The sequence below is a fragment of the Elephantulus edwardii genome, unplaced genomic scaffold (genome assembly GCF_000299155.1).
Source record: "Elephantulus edwardii isolate Elephantulus edwardi_28Jun2011 unplaced genomic scaffold, EleEdw1.0 scaffold00233, whole genome shotgun sequence".
Lineage (NCBI taxonomy): Eukaryota > Metazoa > Chordata > Mammalia > Macroscelidea > Macroscelididae > Elephantulus > Elephantulus edwardii.
In genome coordinates, this window is record NW_006399983.1 from 4051616 (window position 1) to 4073625 (window position 22010).

Here is a 22010-nt window from a genome sequence, read left to right on the forward strand (position 1 = left end):
CTTGAAAGTTCTACCTAGGTTGCCCTTTCTGTTAGTCTACACGTGCTACAGGATTTAAAATTAACAAATGTGTGTCAGGGTTGTATTCTCTTTTCATATTTATTCAATCTGTATGCTGAGCAAATTATTTGAGAAGCTGGACTCTGTAAAGAAGAATCTGACATCACGATCAGAGAAAGATTCATCTGTATTATGCAGATGACAAACTTTGCTTGCTGAAAATGAGGAAGACTTCAAGCATTTGCTGCAGAAGATCAAAGAATACAGCCTTCAACGTGGACCGCATCTTAATGTTAAGAAAATGAAAATTCTTACCACTGAAACCATAAGCAACTTCATGACAGATGGAGAAAATATTGAAATTGTTGTGATTTCATCTTGTTTATATCCACAATCAACACCCTTAATATCAGCAGTTAGGAGATCAGGAGATGCATTACACTGGAAAAGTCTGCAGTGAAGGACCTCTCCAAAGTACTGAGGAGCAGTGATGTCAGTCTGAGTACTAAGGTATGCCTGATTGAGGCTATGACCTTTTCAGCTATTCGGTATGCGTCTGAGAGCTGAACTATGAAAAAAAATTATAGAAGAATTGAGATGTGGTGCTGGACGAGAGTATTGGATATCCCATGGGCTTCTAAAAGAACAAACAAATAAGTCTTGGAAAGGGTGCAACCAGAGTGCCTTTTAAAGGCAAAGATGATAAAGCTTCATCTTACATACTTTGGATATGTTGCTTGAAGAGGCTATTCCTTAGAGAAGGAGATCATGTTTGGAAAGGTGGAGTTTCGACATAAGAGAAGAAGATCCTCAATCAAATGGATTGACGCAGTAGTGGGCTCAAGTGTGTCAGGAAGTGATGGCACAATATAGGACAGGGTTCAGATCAATTTTTACAGTGTCTCTGTGGGTCATACTTGACTTAATGGCACCCAACAACATACCTATGGGAGCTCTGGTGGTCTAGTGGTAAGAAATTGTGCTGCAGTTCCATAAGTATGCCGTTCAAATCCACCAGCTGCTCCATGGAAGAAGGATGAGCAGTCTCCTCCCATACGATGTCTCTGAAATCCTGCTGGAGGGTCATCTATGAGTCACAACATCATGCTTATCATTATGTTTTATTATATGAGAAAGCTAGGATTTAGGATTATTTATTTTGGTTAATGTGATCAGAAGCCATCAAGTCAACTTTTAATTATAGTGACCCATGTAACAAAGAACTGCCTCATAGGGTTTTCTAGGCTGCGCCTCATACAAGAGCTTAAATAGCCAGATCTTTTTTTTCCTGAGGAACCACAAGGTGAGTTCAAACCATCAGCCACTTGATTAGCAGCCAAATATTCTATATGAGCTCCTTAATGTATGCATGCCCTTTAAAGTGCAGCTTTTTCCAGTTGAGAGCAGAGTGTTTTGTCTCACAGAAATGATTTGATATCCCTTTAGTGGCTTTGAAGATGAAGGGGTCCATGTGCAAGGGCCATGCAGTAGTATTTAGTGGTCCAGAGAACCATGGACCAACAGCTAATGCAGAAATGGGAACCTCAGTCTTACAGCTGCATATAACTTGACTCTGCCAACCATTTCAATGAGCTTAGGAGTGAATTCTTCCCCCAGAGTCTTCAAATAAGAGCCCAGTCCAGCCAGCAACTTGATTTTGACCTTGTGAGACCCAAGTAGAAAATTCACCTAGACACCTGACCTGCAGAATTGTGAGAGAATAAATGGGGATTGTCTGGAGCCCTAAAAGCGGTGGTATTTTGTCGCTCATCCATAGAAAACTAATAGGAACCAACTACGTTTTTACCTAACTCTATAGTTATCCAGCCCACAATCTTGTGATAGCCACAAGCTATTTGTAGCCAGATTCAGGATACAGCTTCTTTGATATTTCCTTTATTTGACAGTTGAATAACTACATCAAAAGAGAAAAGCTATGTTTCATATACTTATTACCTTGAAAAGTAATACCTTGAAAGTAGATAGGTTTTCTCTACCTTTCAAAATACTTTCATATCTGTTGTCTCATCTTATCCTTCCAGCCTGGTAGGGTAGATAAAAATAAAGCCTAAGTGGTTTGCCCAAGGAAAACAAGACCAATTTAAATTCAATGTTATGAAGGCCTTTCGAACAATTTAGAGCTGGCCCGCTGTGGAAGGGGCTGCCTTCTAGAATAATAAGCTGTGCTTTGCTGGAAGAAAAGGTGACACAGTCACACTTGAAGGATTTAATGGGAGAGAGTGTGGCATGATTAAAGAGTCAGGCTCCTTGACCTCTGAGGTCTCTCCTGATATTAAAGGGTCTGTATTCCCAACATGCAATCAAGCTACATTGATCCACAGCCTCACTGCCAATGAACTGTTTAGTCAAGAGTTCTTGAAAGGTTTATTGCCATTTTTTTTACAATTGCCATTGTTTTTTAAAGCAGAAAATGTTCCTAAATTCCTGTGGCTAATGAAAATGATCTTTGAGGGACTCGCGTGAGACTTTTTTTTTTTATTTAGTGGGAAGCTGGAGACATTCACAGAGAAGCTTTGGTAGTTGGCTGAGGCTCATTGACATTATGGAGGCAAAATTGAAATGCTTATAGGCCTGACTCTAGCATCTTAGCTTTAAGCTGCTGTAACATGACACAATGTCCTCCACAAGGAAAAATGAACAGTTAGTTGGAAGGAGTTGCCATGTGTGTTTAAAGGAGGAACATTCTTGTAACAAGACCAAGGGAATCCTAGGTCAGGAAATATGTCCCAGGGGATGAGGACATTCTGCGGGCTGGGTGGGCCACGCATGATGTTAACATTTCCTACTCAAGTTCAAGCTCATTGCTGTTGAGTTGAAACTGACTCATGGCCGACCCTTCAGCAGGTCTTCTGAGGCTGTAAATCACACGGGAAGAGATTGCTTTTCTTCTCCCACGGAGCTGCTGCTGGGTTCAAGCTGCCTGAGAGGCGCCACCTTTAGGTCAGAAGTGCAGCTGCCTCCAGCATACACCACCAGAGCGCCCTAACTTTGCCTGCAGCTGAGAGAAACACCACTTCTTCCTTTCTATTTTTATTTCTTCATATCCTGAGCTAAACCCCCGCTGACCCTTCCTTAGTTATTAGAACTCATTAGACCACTCTTTTCCCCAAGCCTCGGTCTACATATCTATAAAATTAGAGGATTGGATTAATTGATCTCAGAAATAACTTTCAGCTCTGTGGTTCTATTGTTATGGGATAATAATAATTTGGCACTTTCCTCCCATGGGCTTCTTCTGGAGATAATCAGAAACTCACTATACATGAAACCCCGCATTAACACACAGGATAGTGTTCCCCTCTCTGGTTTTGCACAATATCTTTCAGAGACTCTGAAGTTTTCTATAAGGAATTTGTTTTGGTAAGGCAGTGCTTTCAGACCCCGGATTATTTGAGACCCCTGTAGCTCTAGAACAAAAGGATCCCAGGGTTTTCTACTGGCTGGCAAAGGCTGCAGTCTAAGGACAGAACTGGAGTGGAGAAGGACAGAGAGGAGTTTGCTGGGAAGATAATTCAGCTGGTTCAGGATACTGCCTTTCCTCCTGGGAGATGCAGGCCTGTGCTGATGCTGCGTTGTCTCAACAAGCACGGGAGCTAATCTAGGAGTTCTGGTGGCTCAGTGATTAAAACTCGTGGCTGTTAACTGAAAGACTAAAAATTTGAGCCCACCAACCTCTTGGTGGCATAGTCTGTAGGGAATTGCACTACTAACCCACAGGTCATACCTCCTTGACAGTTTTAATCCACCCTGAGTCTCCTATTCCATTTACAGCCTCAGAAATCAATGGAGAGTTATCTACCTCAGTTCTCACTCGACAGCAGTGAGTGAAATTGAGAGTCATTCTATAAAAGAAAAATGCAGCTTGCTTCCCAGATTACAGCCTATGGGGCGGGTCTGCTCTGTTTTACAAGGTCATTTTGAGTTGGAATCATCCCAAGGGCAGTGAGAAAACTGATCTAGTATCAGAAATTCACAGACCAGTGGGGCAGGTTGGTTGAAGTGTGTGAGGATCTGCCTGTAGGTGCCCAAGAGAAGAGAAGTGTTGCCAGGTGGTAATGTGTGACCAGCAGAGCCCAGTTTTTCATCTTTTCAGACTCCAGGCAGTTGCTCAGATGCTTGCTTTGTTGACAGAGCAAGTGAGGCAGCACTACCCCTCTGCCAGTGGGCAAATGCAACCCAAGTCCCTCTGATAAGCTTAGTCAGCTGGGAGATGGGATATTAATTCCTCACACCTCTCCTCTCTGCCTGGGGAGCCTGCCTTACTGGGTTTCACTTTTCAAAGGTTGACAAAGATTCAGGAATTTCATAGTCCTTTAAATGAGACAGACGCTCCTCACTCCCTTCAAACCCATTTTGTTTCTAAGCTTAGTGGGTTCCTTGAAGATATAATTGATCAGGGATTTCTGGTCATTGTTAAACAAAAGCAACTAATTTCAGAGGCTCCCTCAGAAGGCTCCTCTCTTCCAGCCTACAGGTTTAAAGTTGATGTATTGACTTACTCTTGCTGAAGTGCTAAAAAGTTAAGCCAGTGATACATTTTAAACAACTTCTTTTAGAGGATATAATTTACATGCCTTAAAATGCATTCATTGGTAGTATACAATGCATTGACTTCCCCCTTCTTTTCCCATTTCTCCTCACCCCATCTATCATGTTTTTATTACATATCTTTATTGGTTTACACACAATCATTCACTGGATCATTTGGCAGCATCAGGATGGATGGTGAAGAGATTGAGATTGTTAACAACTTTAGTTTGCTTGGCTCCATGGTCAACCCTCTTGGCACCAGTAGCCAGGAAATTAAAAAAAAACATATTGTGATGAGAAAGTCTGCTGTTAGGGACCTCTCCAGGGTACTGAAGAGCAGTGGTGTCACTCTGGATCCTAAGGTGTGCCTGATACAGGCTATGGTCTTTGCAATCACTTGTTATGCATCAGAGAGTTGGACAATGAATAGGGAGGATAGAAGGAGAATTGATGCCTTTGAGCTGTGGTGCTGGAGAAGAGTATTGAATGTACCATGGACTGCCAAGAAAACAGATTCATCCTGGAGAGGGTTAAACCAAGCTGCTCCTTGGAGGCAAGGATTCTGGGGCTTTGTCTGACATACTTTGGACATGTTGTAAGGAGGGACAGGCCCTTGGAGAGGGACATCATGCTTGGGAGGGTGGAGAGATGGTGTAGGAGGGGAAGACCCTCTATGAGGTGGATTGACTCAGTGACTCAGGTAATCAGGATGAGTGTGTCAGGGGCAGTGCTATTGGCACAGGATGGAGCACAGTTTAGGGCTGTTGTACATAGATAGGGTTGCTATGAGTCATAAGCGATTCGATGGCACATAACAACAACAACAGCAACATGCATTTACGTTGTACTTTATAGTCTTCCATTTACATTGCATTTTGGTCGTGTAAATTGCGTTTTCCCCTTGTAGTCTTCTTATTAATAACTATATTGTTAAAGCATGGAAGCCAGCTACTTCATGCCTCATGCTGTAAGATTCCTATTTTTTTAATTTAAAATTAATTAAATTAATAAATTAATGAACATTTACAGAGACTTTCAATTTCTATTTCTTGATTGTTGCTCTTTTCTATTTTTGAGAGCCAATTTCTAACATACCCTGCCCTATTAAACTAGTACTCCGAGGGAACAAGTATATCCCTTTTGCTGAGGAATCTTTTGTTCCATTTGGAAACTTTGAGCAACTGCATCCATGAGCAAAGTCCAGTCCAGAGCAAGTTAACTGGTTACATCAGTCAACACTAGCTCACAGCATAGATCATCTTCTCTTCATCTGGTTGGGTTCTGGTCAACTCATCCCCAGTCTTCTGTGGCTAGGTCCAAATGGGCATCAGCCACAAACTCAGGAATACACACATATCCCTGTGTTCCAGACCTGTTGGTCCTTTCACTCAGCCTGAGCCCCCATCTGAGGCCAAGTCAAGCCAGGAGTCCTCAAGACTCCCTGCTCCTCAACTCAGCCATCCTTTTCCCCTTATTTATATACCTGTGCTTGCTAGGTGGACAGTGCTGAAGGAACACATCCAAGCTCAGCCTGCCTCTTCGTTGTTGTATGCCTCCTACTTCCACCCCAGTGAATCCAAGAGAGCAGACTTGCAGCTCCCTTTAGCTTCAAATCCTGGGAGTGGGCTCTGATTGAAACCAACTCAACTCTGCCTCAGAAGCCAAACAGTGTGTTCAAGTTTTAAAAAGTCATTCTTTCTCCTCCATATCTTTGTCTCTTTTTGTGCTTGCCTTTCTTTCAGATATGAATTTGTACAATAAAAAAAATCCAAGGTGAATCTACAAATCCATTCAAATGCATATCTCCTCAGAGTACTGAATGGGACTTAATCTTTCCCTTGGACTAAGCCCTAGCACCTATCACCAAATCTGCTGTCAATCAGTATCTCTAAGCTTCTCTCTCTAGTCTGTCTTATTCTGAAGTCTGCTGAAATCTGTTTCACATCATAGAAGCGTACAAACTTCCACTAATGAATGGGGGTGGAGGAACAGGAGATACATTGGCCAGAATAGAACTTGGGTCTCCCACATTGCAGTATAGAATTTGGCCACTGTGAATGCTGTGAATTAAAATGGTCAGATCCATGCTGGGTCAAGTGGATAACGCAGGACCAGAGAGAATTTTGTTTTATTTTTATCCATAAGGTAGGAGGCAATATCAACAACATATGTCTGGAGCCTGTGCTAAGATCTATACTTGAAACTGTGACTGAGCCTTGAACCTCTACTCTGTTTCATGGATGCCCTGCCTTTATACAGCTTAGAAGAAGATCTATATAAGTAGATTATGAAAAATTAAAGTGGAAGATATCAAGTTGAAAGAGCTTGCCAAGGAATGTGTGCTCACCAGCCCAGTGCTGTGGAGCTCAGGAGCACTTACTGGGTGAATGAGCATTAACCACGTAAAGGTTAAGAGGAGAATCTTTCAGGAAAATGAAATTGGTTTGAGGACTGAGTGGAGGGTAGAAAAACAGATCTATATAAGCAATTCCAATATATTTAGGGAAATGACTATCTTAGTGGCTGAGCATTCAAATAATGGGTTCAGGGAGGCTGTGGGAAAGGAAGCTAAAGAAAGAGGCCAAGGAAGCATCAGAAAGGGTCTGGCAGAGTCCGGAGGACGTTCGGAGGAGTATTGTGAGCAGATGGGTCCTTTGGAAAGTTCTCTTCACCAGACTAAAAGAAGAAGGTGGAAACAGGACCTATGGGCCTTATAAAAGCCATGTTAGGACTCAGTGTTTCTATAGTCTACCTTGGCCTTGAACTTTAGCTTTGTCTCATTGGGTCCCAACAGGATGAGTGATTTGTCTGTGTACCTGAACATCATCTGTGTCCTCTTCTATCTGGCAGGTGTTATATCACCCTCACCCAGTCTCTGCACTTGACCATGAGCGGGGCTCCCGCAGGACCTGCTGGCACAGGCAAGACAGAGACCACCAAGGACCTGGGACGAGCACTGGGCATCATGGTCTACGTGTTCAACTGCTCGGAGCAAATGGACTACAAGGTACAAGCAGACCCAGCTTGGGAGGGTCTAGGAACAGGTTGGGAGCCCTCACCAGGGCCACGGCTTATCCACTCACCCTGGACCATCTCTGCTGGGCGCCTGAGCCCAGACAAGGAAGCATGCTGCTTCACAGTGGACCTGTTGACATCCCTTAAATCTTCTCTGGTGTGACCGGGAGGCACAGCACTGTGCTGTCTGTTTCTCTGCGCTGTAAGAGGGAGTTACTTCATCTTTTCAGTCTTCATTTTGTTATTTGCAAAATGAAAAAACCAAACACATCTAAAATCCTAAGTTCTATGTTTGACTTACAATGACAGAAAAGATCTTGAGTTTCTAGTAAAAAGATGCACGTCTTTCCACAGTGCCATATTTGTTCTGTCTTATAACCTGGTGTGAATGGTTGTTAACATGGTTACCTACTAACTATGGGAGGTTTGCGTCTACTCTGAAGTACCTCAGAAAAAAGGTCTGGTGACCTACTGAAAAACCCCAAAGCTCATTCTAACCTGACACACATGGATTTTCCATGAGTTAGAATTTATCTGATGGTGATTGGCTATCAGGCTGGGCATCCCCAGAATATGTGAGGGGCAGGTATGACTCTTGAACATAGATTTGATTTCCCCCAAAATCACAGCAATGTTGTTGGTGGTGGTGGTGCCATTAAGTTCACTCCAACTCCTAAAACCACTATGAACAACAGAGATCAGGACCTTTCGCTACCCTGCACCATCCTCATGTTCTCTAATATCCTCGAGCCCATTGCTACAGTCACTGTGTCAATGTGTTGGAGGTCTTCATCTCTTTCCCTTACTTTCCACCTTTCCAAGCATGTTCTATTTTTCCGAAGACTAGTCCCTCATGTCCAAGGGATCTCCTCAAATGCAGATGCAAGGTAAGTCCTGTTCATTCGTTCGGTCATCATTTTGCACAAAGCTGTAGTCCACACAGAGAAAAGCAAGAGAAACAAAAGCTCAGTTGATCAGTTCTTAGAAACATTCCGCTCACAAGGAAGCCTTAACAGGATTCAGGGGGCCAAACCCACATGATAACAGATTGCCTCACTTTCTTCTTATTTTGTATTGTTTCATTATATATATTTTATATACCATCTCAAGTCCCTATTGAAAACAGATGAAATAAAAATAAATTTTGAGTGGAAAAATTATTTTAAAAAGTAAAATGTTTTCATTTAGAAATCATGTGGTATATTGAGTTTTAAATAAATACATTTTCTTTAAAAATCATTTTAACAATTTAAAGGAAACTTTTGAAATTATATGAGACTCTCTTTAAAGAAGAATATTTTCTTGTATGGCCAATGAAAGTTTATATAACAATTGTTACTCATTGAACTATTTCTACACAAATTGTTCTGTGAGACTGGTTCTGTTCGTCATAATGCTTGAACATTCTCATCATTTCTGTTGGGGCTGCTCTGATTACATATAGGACTCCTTAAATGAGATTGGTCTCCTTTAACTGTAGTAACTTCTCTTGCATGTAATTTTCTTGTGCAAAGAGTTGCAGAATTTGGTGGCTCTATCTTTTCTTCTAACAAGTGAACAAAAGGAATGATTATGTGTGTGTGTGTGTGTATGTCTATATATATGTATGTGTATATATATGTATACATATGAGTGTATGTGTGTGTATATATAGATACATATATATACATGTATACATATATATACATATATATATAAATATAATAAATATAATTGTCTATCCAATTGTCCCCATCTTCTAAATTCTAGGCCAGTAGCTTCTATTAACAAACGCATTAAGACAATATTTCTCTATCAGTATGACAAAGCATCTAACCCCACATTAAAGAAATAAACTTACACTTAAGAATTATTCTAAGCCTTTGAGTTCTTTCATAGTTAAGCAATTGTTGTTATTGTTGTTAGGTGCAGTCAAGTCAAGCATGATTCATAGCAACTGAACCTTGTCCTATCCTGTGCCATTGTCACAATCTCTGGCACACTTGAGCCTATTGCCACAGTCACTGTGTCAATGCACCTGGTCAAGGGTCTTCAATAGTGACATTTTTAAGAAATAATCATGGTCTTCTAAGAGGAATGCTCTGGGGGGGGGTCACAATCTTTACATGTGTCGCACATGAAGTAGTAATTGGGGGTGGGGGGAATCAGCTGGATTTTCTTTGAAGATATGCCTTGCAAAGGACAGGAAGAGATGAGCTGGCCCTGTGGCCAGGGGTCAATAAAACTCTATTCATTGTCCTGCTATTCAGAATGACTTTTTTAATATATTAAAACATTCAACTATTGAGGTAATTTATTATCACCGGTGTTCAGCATGTCTTGTGTGTTGTGAGGATGTGTTCTATAAACACATCCTCGCACACACACACCCATACTTAGAAGCAGACACACACATAGTAAGGGATAGCCAGATCTTAGGAGAGGAACACATAATTAGAGGAGATGCCTGAAGCGGAACAGCGTGTGTGGGTGCGCTCTGCAGGCTTGTCAGTGTTTCAGAAAGGTGAAATGCCCAGGAGTGCCCTGATCTGGAAAGATGTGTGAAGGGTGTTTATGTAGTGTCAAACCAGACACACTTCATTTTAACACAGCCTAACCCAGTAACATGACAGCTTTAGAAACACAGCCAAGTTCAATGTACAGAGCTATCCCTCCCAGCCCCTCATCCCAACCTCACCTCAGCTCTTGTCACAGGGCCTGACTGAGACAAGGAGGGGAATGGAGTGAGGGTCAGGAAGACTTCTTGTGTGCTGTCTAGTCCAAGTGTCATTTTGATATATCACCCATTACTCTCACAGCAGCATGTTCTGGTCCCATTCCTCCAGATGATGAAACACTAGAAATAAATACAGAGCACAGCACATACTGCCAGGGCTGTGTTAGGGTGTCAGGAACAGCTGAGAGGAAGACAAGAGGTTAATAAGGAGATGAAGGATCAAAAACCACCAAGAGGTAGTTACCTCCCTTAAAGCAGGGAAGTAATGCAAGGCCCTGACTGGTATACTCTGGCCAGTAGTCTCTTTGGGGACTAGGAGATGGAAATGAATTAGAGGTGCATTGTTAAGTCAGGTACTGTTGGTAATTTCAAGCTTCCTAGAAATGGGAGCACTAAAGGATGATTCCCTGAACAGCGTGAGTTGGAAGAAGGCTGGGAGCCAGACTAGGGAAAAGCAGGAATGGAAAAAGTCTCAACAAGTTTGAAAAGTGTTACCAAGGGAGGTGGTGGATGGGTGAGGCAAGCAGAGACCCTAGATGATCCTTCTTCCTCTGAGTTCTGCAAGGAGAGGGGAGGAGGAAAATCATCCCTTAAACACCATGCATATTTGGCATGGAGAAGGGATGGAACAGGACTTGAGCACACTGTGGAGAATTGCTGAGAAATAAAAGTTACTGCTTTTTTTCTATTGGTGCTGATTGGAAAGCACATAAAGCTGGCCACTTTCTCCAGAAATGGCTGCAGTTTTAGTGTCCAGGAGGTTTTTTATAGCATAGCAACAATGCTTTCCCCTTTTGACCTCAATTTGAAGAGCCTCTTACTGATGCATCAAATGTGTTTGAACTTGAAAGTATTTGGACTTTTTTTTTACTGTTTATTAATTTATTTTGCTTCTCTTGTTGAGAATATACAAGCGAAGCATCCATGGCATCAACACTGTAGAATACTCATGCTTTCTTGACAGCTTATTTTCTTGGTTTCTGAAACATTACATAAAGGATGGGGCAATCTCTTTCTGTGTAATTAACTGCCTCCGAAAACCCACCAGAGGGTCAGCTATGGATTGGTTCTGATTCAATGGTACACAACAATACCAGCACACACACACACACACACACACACACACACACACACACACATGTTGTTAAGTACCATCAAGTCAGAACTGACCCATATAGCTGACCCTCCAGCAGGTTTTCAGAGGCAATAATAGCGCAGGAGGAGATTATAACAGTAGAGCTCTCAAGAGCACCTTGTCTCACTCCCCTCTGAATTCTGTAACATTTACAATCAACATTATCCATTGCAAATACTGCTCATATTGCAGTGTACCTGCTCTAGTTTTTTTATCTGTTCTCCACAGCCTAACTATGAGTTCCTAGCTTTATGTGTCTAGCATTATGTTATGCACAGACCCAATGTTCAAAATATGTTCACTGCATAAATGAATGAGACTTTTCCATTATTTGAAGACTTTCCCAGCATTTTAATGATAACTTCTTGCCGCTGGCCTTGAGGGTCTCTGCCAGCATCCTGTCCTTTTGTACTGCACCTTGGTTTACTCATTCAATTTGAATGTCCAGAACAGTTTTCCTTTTCCAGACCTACATACTTCCTTCTCATTGGAATTCTTCCCTTGTTTTTATGTAGTTTATTTTCTATAGATGGTGCCACCTCCTACCCTAATCCCTAGCTGCCTGTCACTCTGGTAGACCTATGTTGTTGGGCATGGATTAAGGGCACAGATGTGAACTCTTCCATCAGCACATGTCGTAGACTGAATGGGAGATTTTTGTCTGTGTGGTATAAGAAAAGTCATCTTTTATTCATATCCTGGGACTTTGAAAGCTAGAGAATCAACAGTCATGCAACCCTGATGACATTTTAAAGGGATTTTAGTCCAACCGTCTGGGAAAGGTCCTGTTTGATCCTGATGGCACTCCATAGCCATCAAAAATTTAATTGTTCTGAAAATTTTATTACAAGTCTCTTTGGGGACTGGAGATGGAAAATGAATTAGGTGTGCATTGTTAAGTCATGTGCTGTTGGTTATTTCATCTCTGCACCTTTTCTTGCAGTCCTGTGGCAACATCTACAAAGGTCTCGCCCAGTCTGGTGCCTGGGGCTGTTTCGATGAATTTAACAGAATCTCCGTGGAGGTCTTGTCGGTGGTAGCCGTGCAGGTATGGGGGACAGAAGCGGCGAGAGAATCATAGCCTTGCCGCCTGGCCCTGGAAAAAACGACATCCTCTTATTTCCTTCTTCTCCTTGGCCCCCATTTCCCTGTACTTTTCTCCTTGTAATTTTATGCCCTTTCCTCCACTGTCTAGATCAGAGCTTGGTGGGGGTTCTTCTCATATATGGGTATCCTGTGTGTTCTCTAAAGCCCCCATGCCACCACGATGGATCTGTTATGAGCTGAGAAACTCCACTTCCTTCTCTAATAAGTACAGATACTTGGTCGTAGCCAAAAGGTAGAGAAGTGATTGCACCCCCTTCTCTGTTAAAGGGGAATAAAGAATATCTGTCTAATTTGCATCAGTAAAAAAGAAGACAATTGCCATCAAGTCACCTGTGTCCCCTGACTACCCCGTGTGTGTCTCAGCACAAACTTTACCATAGGGTTTCAGGGATTGTCTTTTCAGAAGTAGACAATGAGACTGAGATGTATCCCGTGGACTAGAACCTCCAACCCTTCCATTAACGGCAGGTGTTACCTGCTGACACCTTCCAGGGACTGACTCCACCTGCTTCACAGTGCTGTGGAAAGGCTCATCCCAGACGTCTGAGCCCAGCTCCCTGCTAAGGCTATGGACTTTGGGAGCACTAAGACCAGGCCTTAGATTTTAGCCCCTTCCGTTCCTCTCACTGAGATAGTTTGCATGAAGTCATTTTTTTGGTCAGCAGTTATGTACCTGTGCCACTCGTCTTTTAAGCCATCCGGAGAGCCTTTACTAACCCCCTGCAGTGTAGTAAACATCGTGCAGGGGACCCAGGACATAGGACAGATCAGTGTTGGACAGATCAGTGTTATAGATTGTTCTGTAAAATAGTTATAGACATGATGTAATATCATCAATGTTATTGAAGGGCTTTGAATTCTGACATAGTACACAGAAGGGCTTCCAAATATGATACCTTGAAAATAATCCTTAAGATGATGGAGAGGATTTGAATTTGGGTAAAGATTCCAAAGACAGTGAGAGCAACAGAAAGATGGGTGGGGGGAACATTGAGCAAACGCTTATTGAAAGTCTGTTTTGTACCAGTCTATTTTCATATATTGTGTATTTTTATGATAGCCACCATTGCTGTTGTTACGTGCCATCGAGTTGCCTGTGATTCATAATGACCCTATGTACAATAGCCCCAGACCCTGCTCTATGCCAATCTTATTATCTCTGACACACCTACCCTCATTACTCCAGTCATTGAACCAATCCATCTCATTGAGGATTGTCCTGTGCTGTCCCTCTACCCTTCCAAGCATGATGTCCCTCTTCAAAGACTGGTCTCTCCCTTCAACATGTCCAAAGTATGTCAGTCGAAGCTTCAGAATCCTTGCTTCCAAGGAGCAGCCTGGCTTCACCCTCTCTAGGACAAACCTGTTCATTCTCTTAGCAGTCCATTCAATACTCTTCTCCAACACTACAACTCAATGACATCAATTCTCCTTCTATCATCCCTAGATATTGTCTAGCTTTCCGATGCATAGTAAGTGATTGCAAAGACCATGGCCTATATCAAGCACACCTTTGACGCCAGACTACTTGAAGTACAGGCTGGGTTTAGAAGAGGCAATGGTACTAGGAATATTGTACTCATGTTAGATGGATCTTGGCTGAAAGCAGAGAATACCAGAGGAATGTCTATCTGTTTAATTGACTATGCAAAGGTGTTTGACTGTATGGACGACAACAAACTGTGGCTAACTCTGAGAAGAATGGGAAACCTATACTTGGACCAGGAGGCAGTCATCAGAACAGAGTAAAGGAACACTGCATGGTTCAAAATTGGGAAGGGTGTACATCAGGGTTGTGTCCTATCTCATACCTTTTCAATCTATAATGCAGAATAGATTGTCTGGGAGGCGTGCTGTATGAGGAGAAGTGTGGCATCAGGATTAGAGAAAGACTCATCAACAACCTGTGTTATGCAGATGACACAGTCCTGCTTGCTGAAATTGAGGAGCCACTATTATCCCCATTATTTATAGAAAGAAAAAGATCCAACAAAGTATCTTACCCAAAGGGGATATCTTCGTTTTTAGTGCTACTGTAACAAGAAAATATCACAAGTGGTTGTTGTATGGTGTCATCATGTCAACTTCAAATCATAGTGACCCTCAAACAACAGCTTGAAAGACCTTGCCCTATCCTGGGCCAATCTCTATGCTAAAGTTCATTGTAAAAGAACAGAAATTTCTTCTCTCTCTCTCTCTCTCCCCCCTTCCCTCCTTCAGGGAATGATCCTTATCTCTCATTTCTGTGCTTTTGGTTTTTCCTGGCTGCTTGTAGATGTCTCTTCACATGGCAGCGTGTGTGTGTGTGTGTGTGTGCACATGCGCGTGCCTGCATATGACTGTGTCTTTTAGTGTCTATGCATGTTGCCAGGAGGGACCAGTCAGTCTTCAGAGACAGATACTGTGCTTGGAAGGGTGGAGGGACAGTGCAGGAGAAAACCCTGGATGAGATGGAATGACACATTACCTAAGGTAAATGAGTGTGTCAGAGACAGTGAGATTGACTCAGGATAGGGCAGAGTTCAGCGTTGTGGTTGACATAAAAGCACATAACAGTAACAACAGCAACTGCCTATTACAAGACATAATTCAGAAGGTATCAGATTTGGATCCACTCTATTTTGGTTATGACCTTGTTTGGCCAAACTTACGGCAAAAGAAAAATTATATTTACAAACTATGACACTCCATCAGGTTTCTGAGACTGTAAATCTTAATGGGAAGGGGAGGGAGACCTATTTATCTTTCTGACAAGAAGCCACAGGTGGTTTCAAACCACCAAACTTGTCTTTTGATTAGCAGCACAACTCAATAAGGGCCGTGCCACCAGAGCTCTGATAATCACAAATACTTATGCTCCTATGTGTTTTTGAGTCGGAACCAACCCCTAGCTGGCCTTCCAACATGTTTTCAGAGGCAGCAAATCACTCCAAAGGAGATTGCTCATCCTTCCTCCTCAGAATATCTGATGAATTTGAACTGCATACCTTTGGGATTGCATCACAGCATCTTACCACAAGGTACAGGAGCTTGAAATTCAACATGTATTTGGTATTGAGGGAGATTTAGTCCTTAACACAGAAGCTGGTGGTTTCCAAATCTCTCCCCCTTTTACTTCAAAAAAGGAAAGTGATTGTAAGTGTACAATGGAATGAAGCAAGCTGGGGTGGGTGCTCAGAACAATGGCATGCCTGGTGCTCCAAGTTTATAACCACACAACCATGCAATTAATTTCCCTCTCTCATTGTTTGCTTTTATTTCAAATACAATGTGTGTAAAGAAAAATGTAGCTACATTGGATTCTTTGGTCCCTATGGGCTTCCTTTCAATTCTTTCAGGTCTAGACAAAAGAATAAGGGCAAAATTAACTTGTATTGACTTTATTCTTTAGCAGAAGTGTGAGGCTGAGTATAGGGGCACAACAAGGAGATTGGGAGAAGACTTAAGGTGGAAGGTCAGTGGTGCTCCTGTTCTCAGCAGAAGCTCTGTCCACACACCGCGTCCCATACCCATTCTCTTGCCTTTTCCTGGCCTGCTGTCCAGTCATTAGTAGATCAGACTTGGAACTGTGGTCAAGGTATGATAGCTGTTTAGAGCTTAGACTCTTGGCCCTGAAGTGGGGCCTGGAAGTACCGTGGAGTTCACACAATCAGCTATTCTGTAGCCAACCTCACCACGCCTGCCACTGGAGCCACAGGTGGTCAGGGAGTTCTGTGGGATCCTCATACCACCCCCTAGGCAGCCATCTTTCCAACGCCCGTGCTTGGATGTGCCAGGATGCTCCCACCTGACTTGCCCTGATTTTTACCACACTTGAGTTTGTCCAGACTGTGTCTTGTGACACTTCCTGAAGAAACAGAAATAGAGCCGTGCTCTGTAGTTTCCAGCAGTTCCCTGTAGTTGGTTTGTTAGATTGTGTAGCAATTAGTCGATAAAAGATGTCAAATGATTGGCCTTGAATCGTGCCTTGGACAGGAACCCTTGATTTGCTTGGCTCACAGAAACTGCTTGTGTGCATCTCTTCCAAATTCCACAGCGTAATGAAAGTTTGAAATCAGAGGTGGTAGGAAACTTGCATGGAAGTAAGAAATTCTGCAAGTCAGAGGCACTTTTTCATTGTTACAGAATCTGTGTTTAAACATTCACCAGCACACTTGTTTCTTGCAAGACTGGAAGTCAGATTATTTTTTTATTTTAGTTTTTCAAGAAAAACAGCTTTTTCTAAGATATCTCTATTTTTCTTAAAGATTGGCACTTTTTTTTTTAAATACCAAAATCTGAGCTGGTCCAACAGAATATTTTTTGGGTTGTATTTGTGTCTGAAAATCTGACCACTTAACAGTTAAGAAGCAAAGATGCATCCATCTCCCCCTGCCTCTATATATATGATCTGCAAGCCTTTTTCATGGTGGCCATTCTAGAGGCCCACCGTGGTTCTGTGAATCAGGAGAGAACTACAGATTTTCCAAAGTCAAGGCTATTGGTGTTGGTTTTGGTTCTCTTCCATTTGTAAGAAATGACTCTGCTTATGCGTGCACAGTTGTTTGCTGTCTTACCTCTTCCACAGCAGCTGTTTAACTTCCAGAGTGTCTTCCTCCATGTTCCTCTTCTCTTTCCTGCTCTCCTCTGATATTTCAGCTCACCTTTTTTCTACCTCTTTCATCTTCTCTTTGTGACCTTTTGTGCCCCATCTCCTGGCTGCCTGTCCTGGGTTTCAGAAGCTGGCTTTTCCCCGCTCCCACCAGCCAGGCTGCACTCCTGCTGTGGGGCAGCCATCACAGGAGTTCACGGCCATCCATCCATCACGGACAGCTGCACAGAGCTGTACGAGTGTGGGGCTCAGTGCTGTGGAGTGCCGGAGGGCTGTCTTGGAGTGTTCCCTCCCTGCAAGGTGTAACAAACAGGGCCAGGGCCGGCATAGAACGTGAATTGAGTTCCAGCTTTTATATATGCAAACTCCATACTCTGTTGAAATTTTGGAAAGGAAGGAGGGAGTTAGTTGTAGAGTAAGGTTAGCCAGACAAGGAGCCTGGAAGGTGGGGAAGGACTTGGGCTCTGAACCTGGACTACTGGTTTTCATGGGGCTCTGCTACTCATTAGCTGTGTGGCCTTGGATAAGTCACAAGTCAATTCCTACATTTTAAAAAGGGTTAGTCATCAACAGCCTGTGTTATAAAGATGACAAAACTCTGTTTGCTAAAACTGAGGAGGACCTGAAGTACTTGCTGCAGAAGGTCAAGTGCTGCAGCCTTCAATATGGATTGAAGCTCAACATTAAGAAAACAAAGATTCTCACCACTGGGACAATTGGCAGCATTTTGATAGATGGTGAAGTGATTGAGATTGTTAACAGCTTTGGTTTCTTTGACTCCACAATCAACACTCTTGGTACTAGCAGCCAGGAAATCAAAAGATGAATTTCATTGGAAGAGTGTGGTGCCAGGGATCTCTCCAGAGTACTGAAGAGCAGTGACATCAGTCTGGAGACTAAGGTGTGCTTGATCCAGGCCATAGTCTTTGAGATAACTTGCTATGCATCAGAAAGCTGAACAATGTACTAGGGGTGATAGAGTATGGATGCCTTTGAGCTGTGGTGCTGGAGAAGAGTATTGAATATACAATGAACTGCTAGAAGAACAAACTGGTTCATACTGGAGATGGTTAAAGCAGGCTGCTCCTTGGAGGCAAAGATTCTGAGGCTTCATCTGACATACTTTGGGCATGTTGGAAGGAGGAACCAGTCCTTGGAGAGGGACATCATGCTTGGGAGGGTGGAAGGACAGCACAGAAGGAAGACCCTCGATGAGATGAATTGATGAATGACTGGAATAATGGGGATAGGTGGGTCAGAGACAATAAGGTTGATGCAGGACAGAGCAGGTTTCAGGGCTATTGTACATAGATAAGGTTGCTATGAGTCGCAAGCACATAACAACAAACAACAACAATAGTACCCAATTGACGGAACAATAATAAATATTAAATGAGTCAATATATCTAAAAGCACACAAAACAAAGTGCCGCAGAGATGAGGCCCCTTGTCTGTTTTTCATGTTGTTGTGATGCTGAAAGCTATGCCCCTAGTGTTCCAGTACCAGCAGGGGATTGGTTTCAGAGGAGCTTCTAGATAGACTAGGGAGAAAGGCCTGATGGTCTGAAAATCATGTGACTGTGACAAAATATTATGTGCTATCATTCTGGAAGATCATGTCCTACATTGGAAGACAACTAAAATACCCAGTGACCCCAAATGGACTTGTGCACACCAGTATTCATGAAGAAGGTGCAGAACCTGACATTGTTCTGTTCTGTTCTGTTGGATGTGGGGTCACTATAGAGTCCAGCCAACTTGATGGCAACTAGCAAGAAGCCCAGAACAGGCTCTCGGTAAATGTCAGTCACTGTAACAACACTGATGGCAGCCATGGCTGTGATTTCACCAAGCTCTCAAAGGAGAATGGTTGACCAGAAGTAGATGGCTGATAACACATGAAACAGGGGAGGGGAAAGTACATGCTGGGGTCTCCCCAACATAGACTCTCCATGTCTTCCCAGCTGAACTAGCCCCGAGCACCCTGAATCACCTCATTGCTGACTTATTCCAGTTGTGTCAACTGTGACTGGTGGAGACCCCATGTCTGTCAGAGAAGAACCCTTCTTTCCAGGATTCTCAATGTCTGAATTTGGGGAAGCAGATCATCAGGCCTCTCTTCTGAGGCACCACGTGGTGGACTCAACCCTCCCCACCTTTCAGTTAGCAGCTGAGCATGTTAATAGTGTGTGTCATCTGGGGACTCCCACTACATACTAGACTCTGGATTTTCGGTATTTCAGGTCTACCTAACACAAGGTCGGAGAGGGTGCTCCACAGTTCCCTGGTTCCCTTTTGTTTTCTGGGTACATTTGCAGCATGGTCTGGGAACATACCATAAGGAGAAACCTCCAAAAGAGATCTGACAACAGCTGGGGCAAAATCTGGGCTGGTAACATTTAAAACCATACATCCTTCCAAGGAGAAAATTGCCCTTAATTATTCACACACTAATCCAGCCTGGCATATCGGTCCAGAAGCCCCGGCAGCTGCTGACAGCTCCTCTCCCAACCTGCCCCCTCCTCCTCTCCCTTCTCCCCTCCCTTCTCTTCCAGTAAGTTCCAGAAAAGGGATTATGTTGTGATGTCCTTGTGGGTGGGTGTTTTCATGCTTCTGTCAGACTGGTCAAGTGGAATTACATATCCACCAGGGAAAACATTTGTGTGACAATTCCAAGAGAAATTACTCTGCTATTTTAAAAATGTATAAGTTACTACTTCTCCCCCTCCCCCCACCCCCAGTGTTGCTGTCACTGCTCTCCTCAGCTCATTAGATCTTGGATTCTCTGGCCCCAGGGGCAGACACAGCCAAGTCACACCCTGCGGTCCTCACCAGCTTCTCTTCCTCTGCATCCCTGCCTTCTCTCTCTTCTCTTGGGCCATGGGCTTCAGCAGTGCAGCTGGGCTGAGGCAGAAAGCAGCAGGGATTAGTTAGCAAGGGAGCCCACCGGAGAGCTGCTGTAGGCACATAAGCACCACAGAGAGAACCAAGTCTCCAGGCCAAAGGAGCTTGAGGTCTAAAGAAAAAGAAAAGACAAAAAATCTGACAAATGAAAGCAAAACTTAACGAGACATGAGCAAAGTGCACTTCCTGAAGGCAGCACAGTCAATTCTGTGATGCAGAGAGAAGCAGCCTGGTGTCAACAAGCTGGAAGTTCATTACACCAGGCATCTAGGGGCAAAGGCTTGAGAAGAGAATTACCTTGGGGACCATGAGGGGACTCATTTCCTGGAAGGGGAAGTGTAAGGTAGAGGGCCTGTCGAGAAAGCAGAGCAGCTCCATGTAGCAAAGGGAGGGCCAGCTGATGATAAATTATGTCCCCCTCAGAGAGATGCTGTCCCTAAGTTATAACAGTGGAGTATGGTGCTGCCCAAGCCTGTACCATCCCCGGGATCACTGGGAGCTGGGCCATGGTGATCCATAGGGTATTCTTGGACTGGTTTTCTGAAGTAGGTCTCCAGAACAAAGCTCATCATCACTCTTGACCTGGAAGCTCTGTTGAGCATCACGGCCAGATGCTGACCTCCACTGACAGGTAGTGGTTACCTGTGAGGTGCTTTGGCTAGGAATCCAATCCTAACATCCCGCAAAGAAAGAGAATTCTAACATTGAGCCACCAATACCCTTAAGGAGAATTTTAAAAACAACAGCAACAAAAAATGTTGCTGTCAATCAGTTCTGTCTCAGGGCAACCCCATGCGTGTCAGAGAGGAAGGGCGCACAGAGTTTTCAATGACTGAGTTTTCTGAAGTAGGTCTTTCTTGAAAGTGCTTCTGATTAGACTTGAAGATCTCACCTTTCAATCAGCAGCTAAGTGTGTTAACCATTTGTACAACTGAGGGACAACTTACAGAGAGATGTCGTTGTTATTAGGTGCCGTCGAATCTAAGACTCATAGCAACCTTATGAACCACAAATCCGAATCTTACCCTATTCTGTGCTCCCTTGATCATCTTTGATTTACTTGAGCCCATTGTTAACAGTCACTGTGTCAACTCTTCTTATTAAGAGTCTTCCTCTTACACTGACCCTCCACCTTTCCAAGCATGATGTCCATTTCCAAGGACTGGCTCCTCCTAACAGCATACAGAGTTCTTTGGGCACTTTGCAGGAAGTTGTTCTTATATCAGTCACGGAATCAGAACTAACCCATAGCTGACCCTCCAGTGAGTCTTCAGAGGCAGTTAATCATTCAGGTGGGGTTTGCCCATCTTTTTTCTGCAGAGCAACTAGTGGATTTGAATCATGTGTCTTTCAGTTGGCAGTGCAACACCTTACCACTCAGCCACGAGAGAGTTCTCTTTACAGAAAGATGTTTGTTTTTGTTGTACTGTTGAGTCAGAACCACCCACAGCTTACCCTCCAGTGAGTTTTCAGAAGCAGTTAATCAGATAGGCGGAGCAGCTGGTGGGTTTGAACCACTTGCCTTTGGGATTGCAGTGCAGCTTCTTACCACTAGGCCACCAGAGCTCCCTAGTGTTACTTAAATCCTTCATTAGATGTTTCTGATTAAAGCTTTAGTCTGGCTGGGGTAACACACAGCCAGAACCCTAGATGATGCCAACAACTTCTAATCAACGAGGGGAAACTTGTCAAGTCAGAAGTCAAGCTCCAAAGTCAGACAAGTAAGTATACATGCTTATACAGTTAACAGGACTGATAATTTGAAATTAAGGCTGGCCTTGAATATTGTTGTGTTGTTATGTGCCGTCGAGTCGCTTGCGATTCATAACGACCCTATGTACAACAGCCCTAAAATCTGCTCTGTCCTGTGCCAATCGCACTGTCTCTGACACTCCTGATTATCCCAGTCACTGAATCAATCCACCTCATAGAGGGCCTTCCCCTCCTGCGCTGTCCCTCCACCCTCCCAAGCATGATGTCCTTCTCCAAGG

The 22010-nt window shown here is 43.4% G+C and overlaps 1 protein-coding gene across 1 annotated transcript in view; it reads left to right on the forward strand.

Moving 5' to 3' along the window:
- DNAH9 (dynein, axonemal, heavy chain 9) overlaps positions 1–22010 on the forward strand; it is a 623295-nt gene that overhangs the window by 186769 nt on the left and 414516 nt on the right. Inside the window, 2 exon segments of the mRNA XM_006898570.1 lie at positions 7402–7558; positions 12361–12465. Coding sequence (XP_006898632.1) covers positions 7402–7558; positions 12361–12465 — 262 coding nt within the window.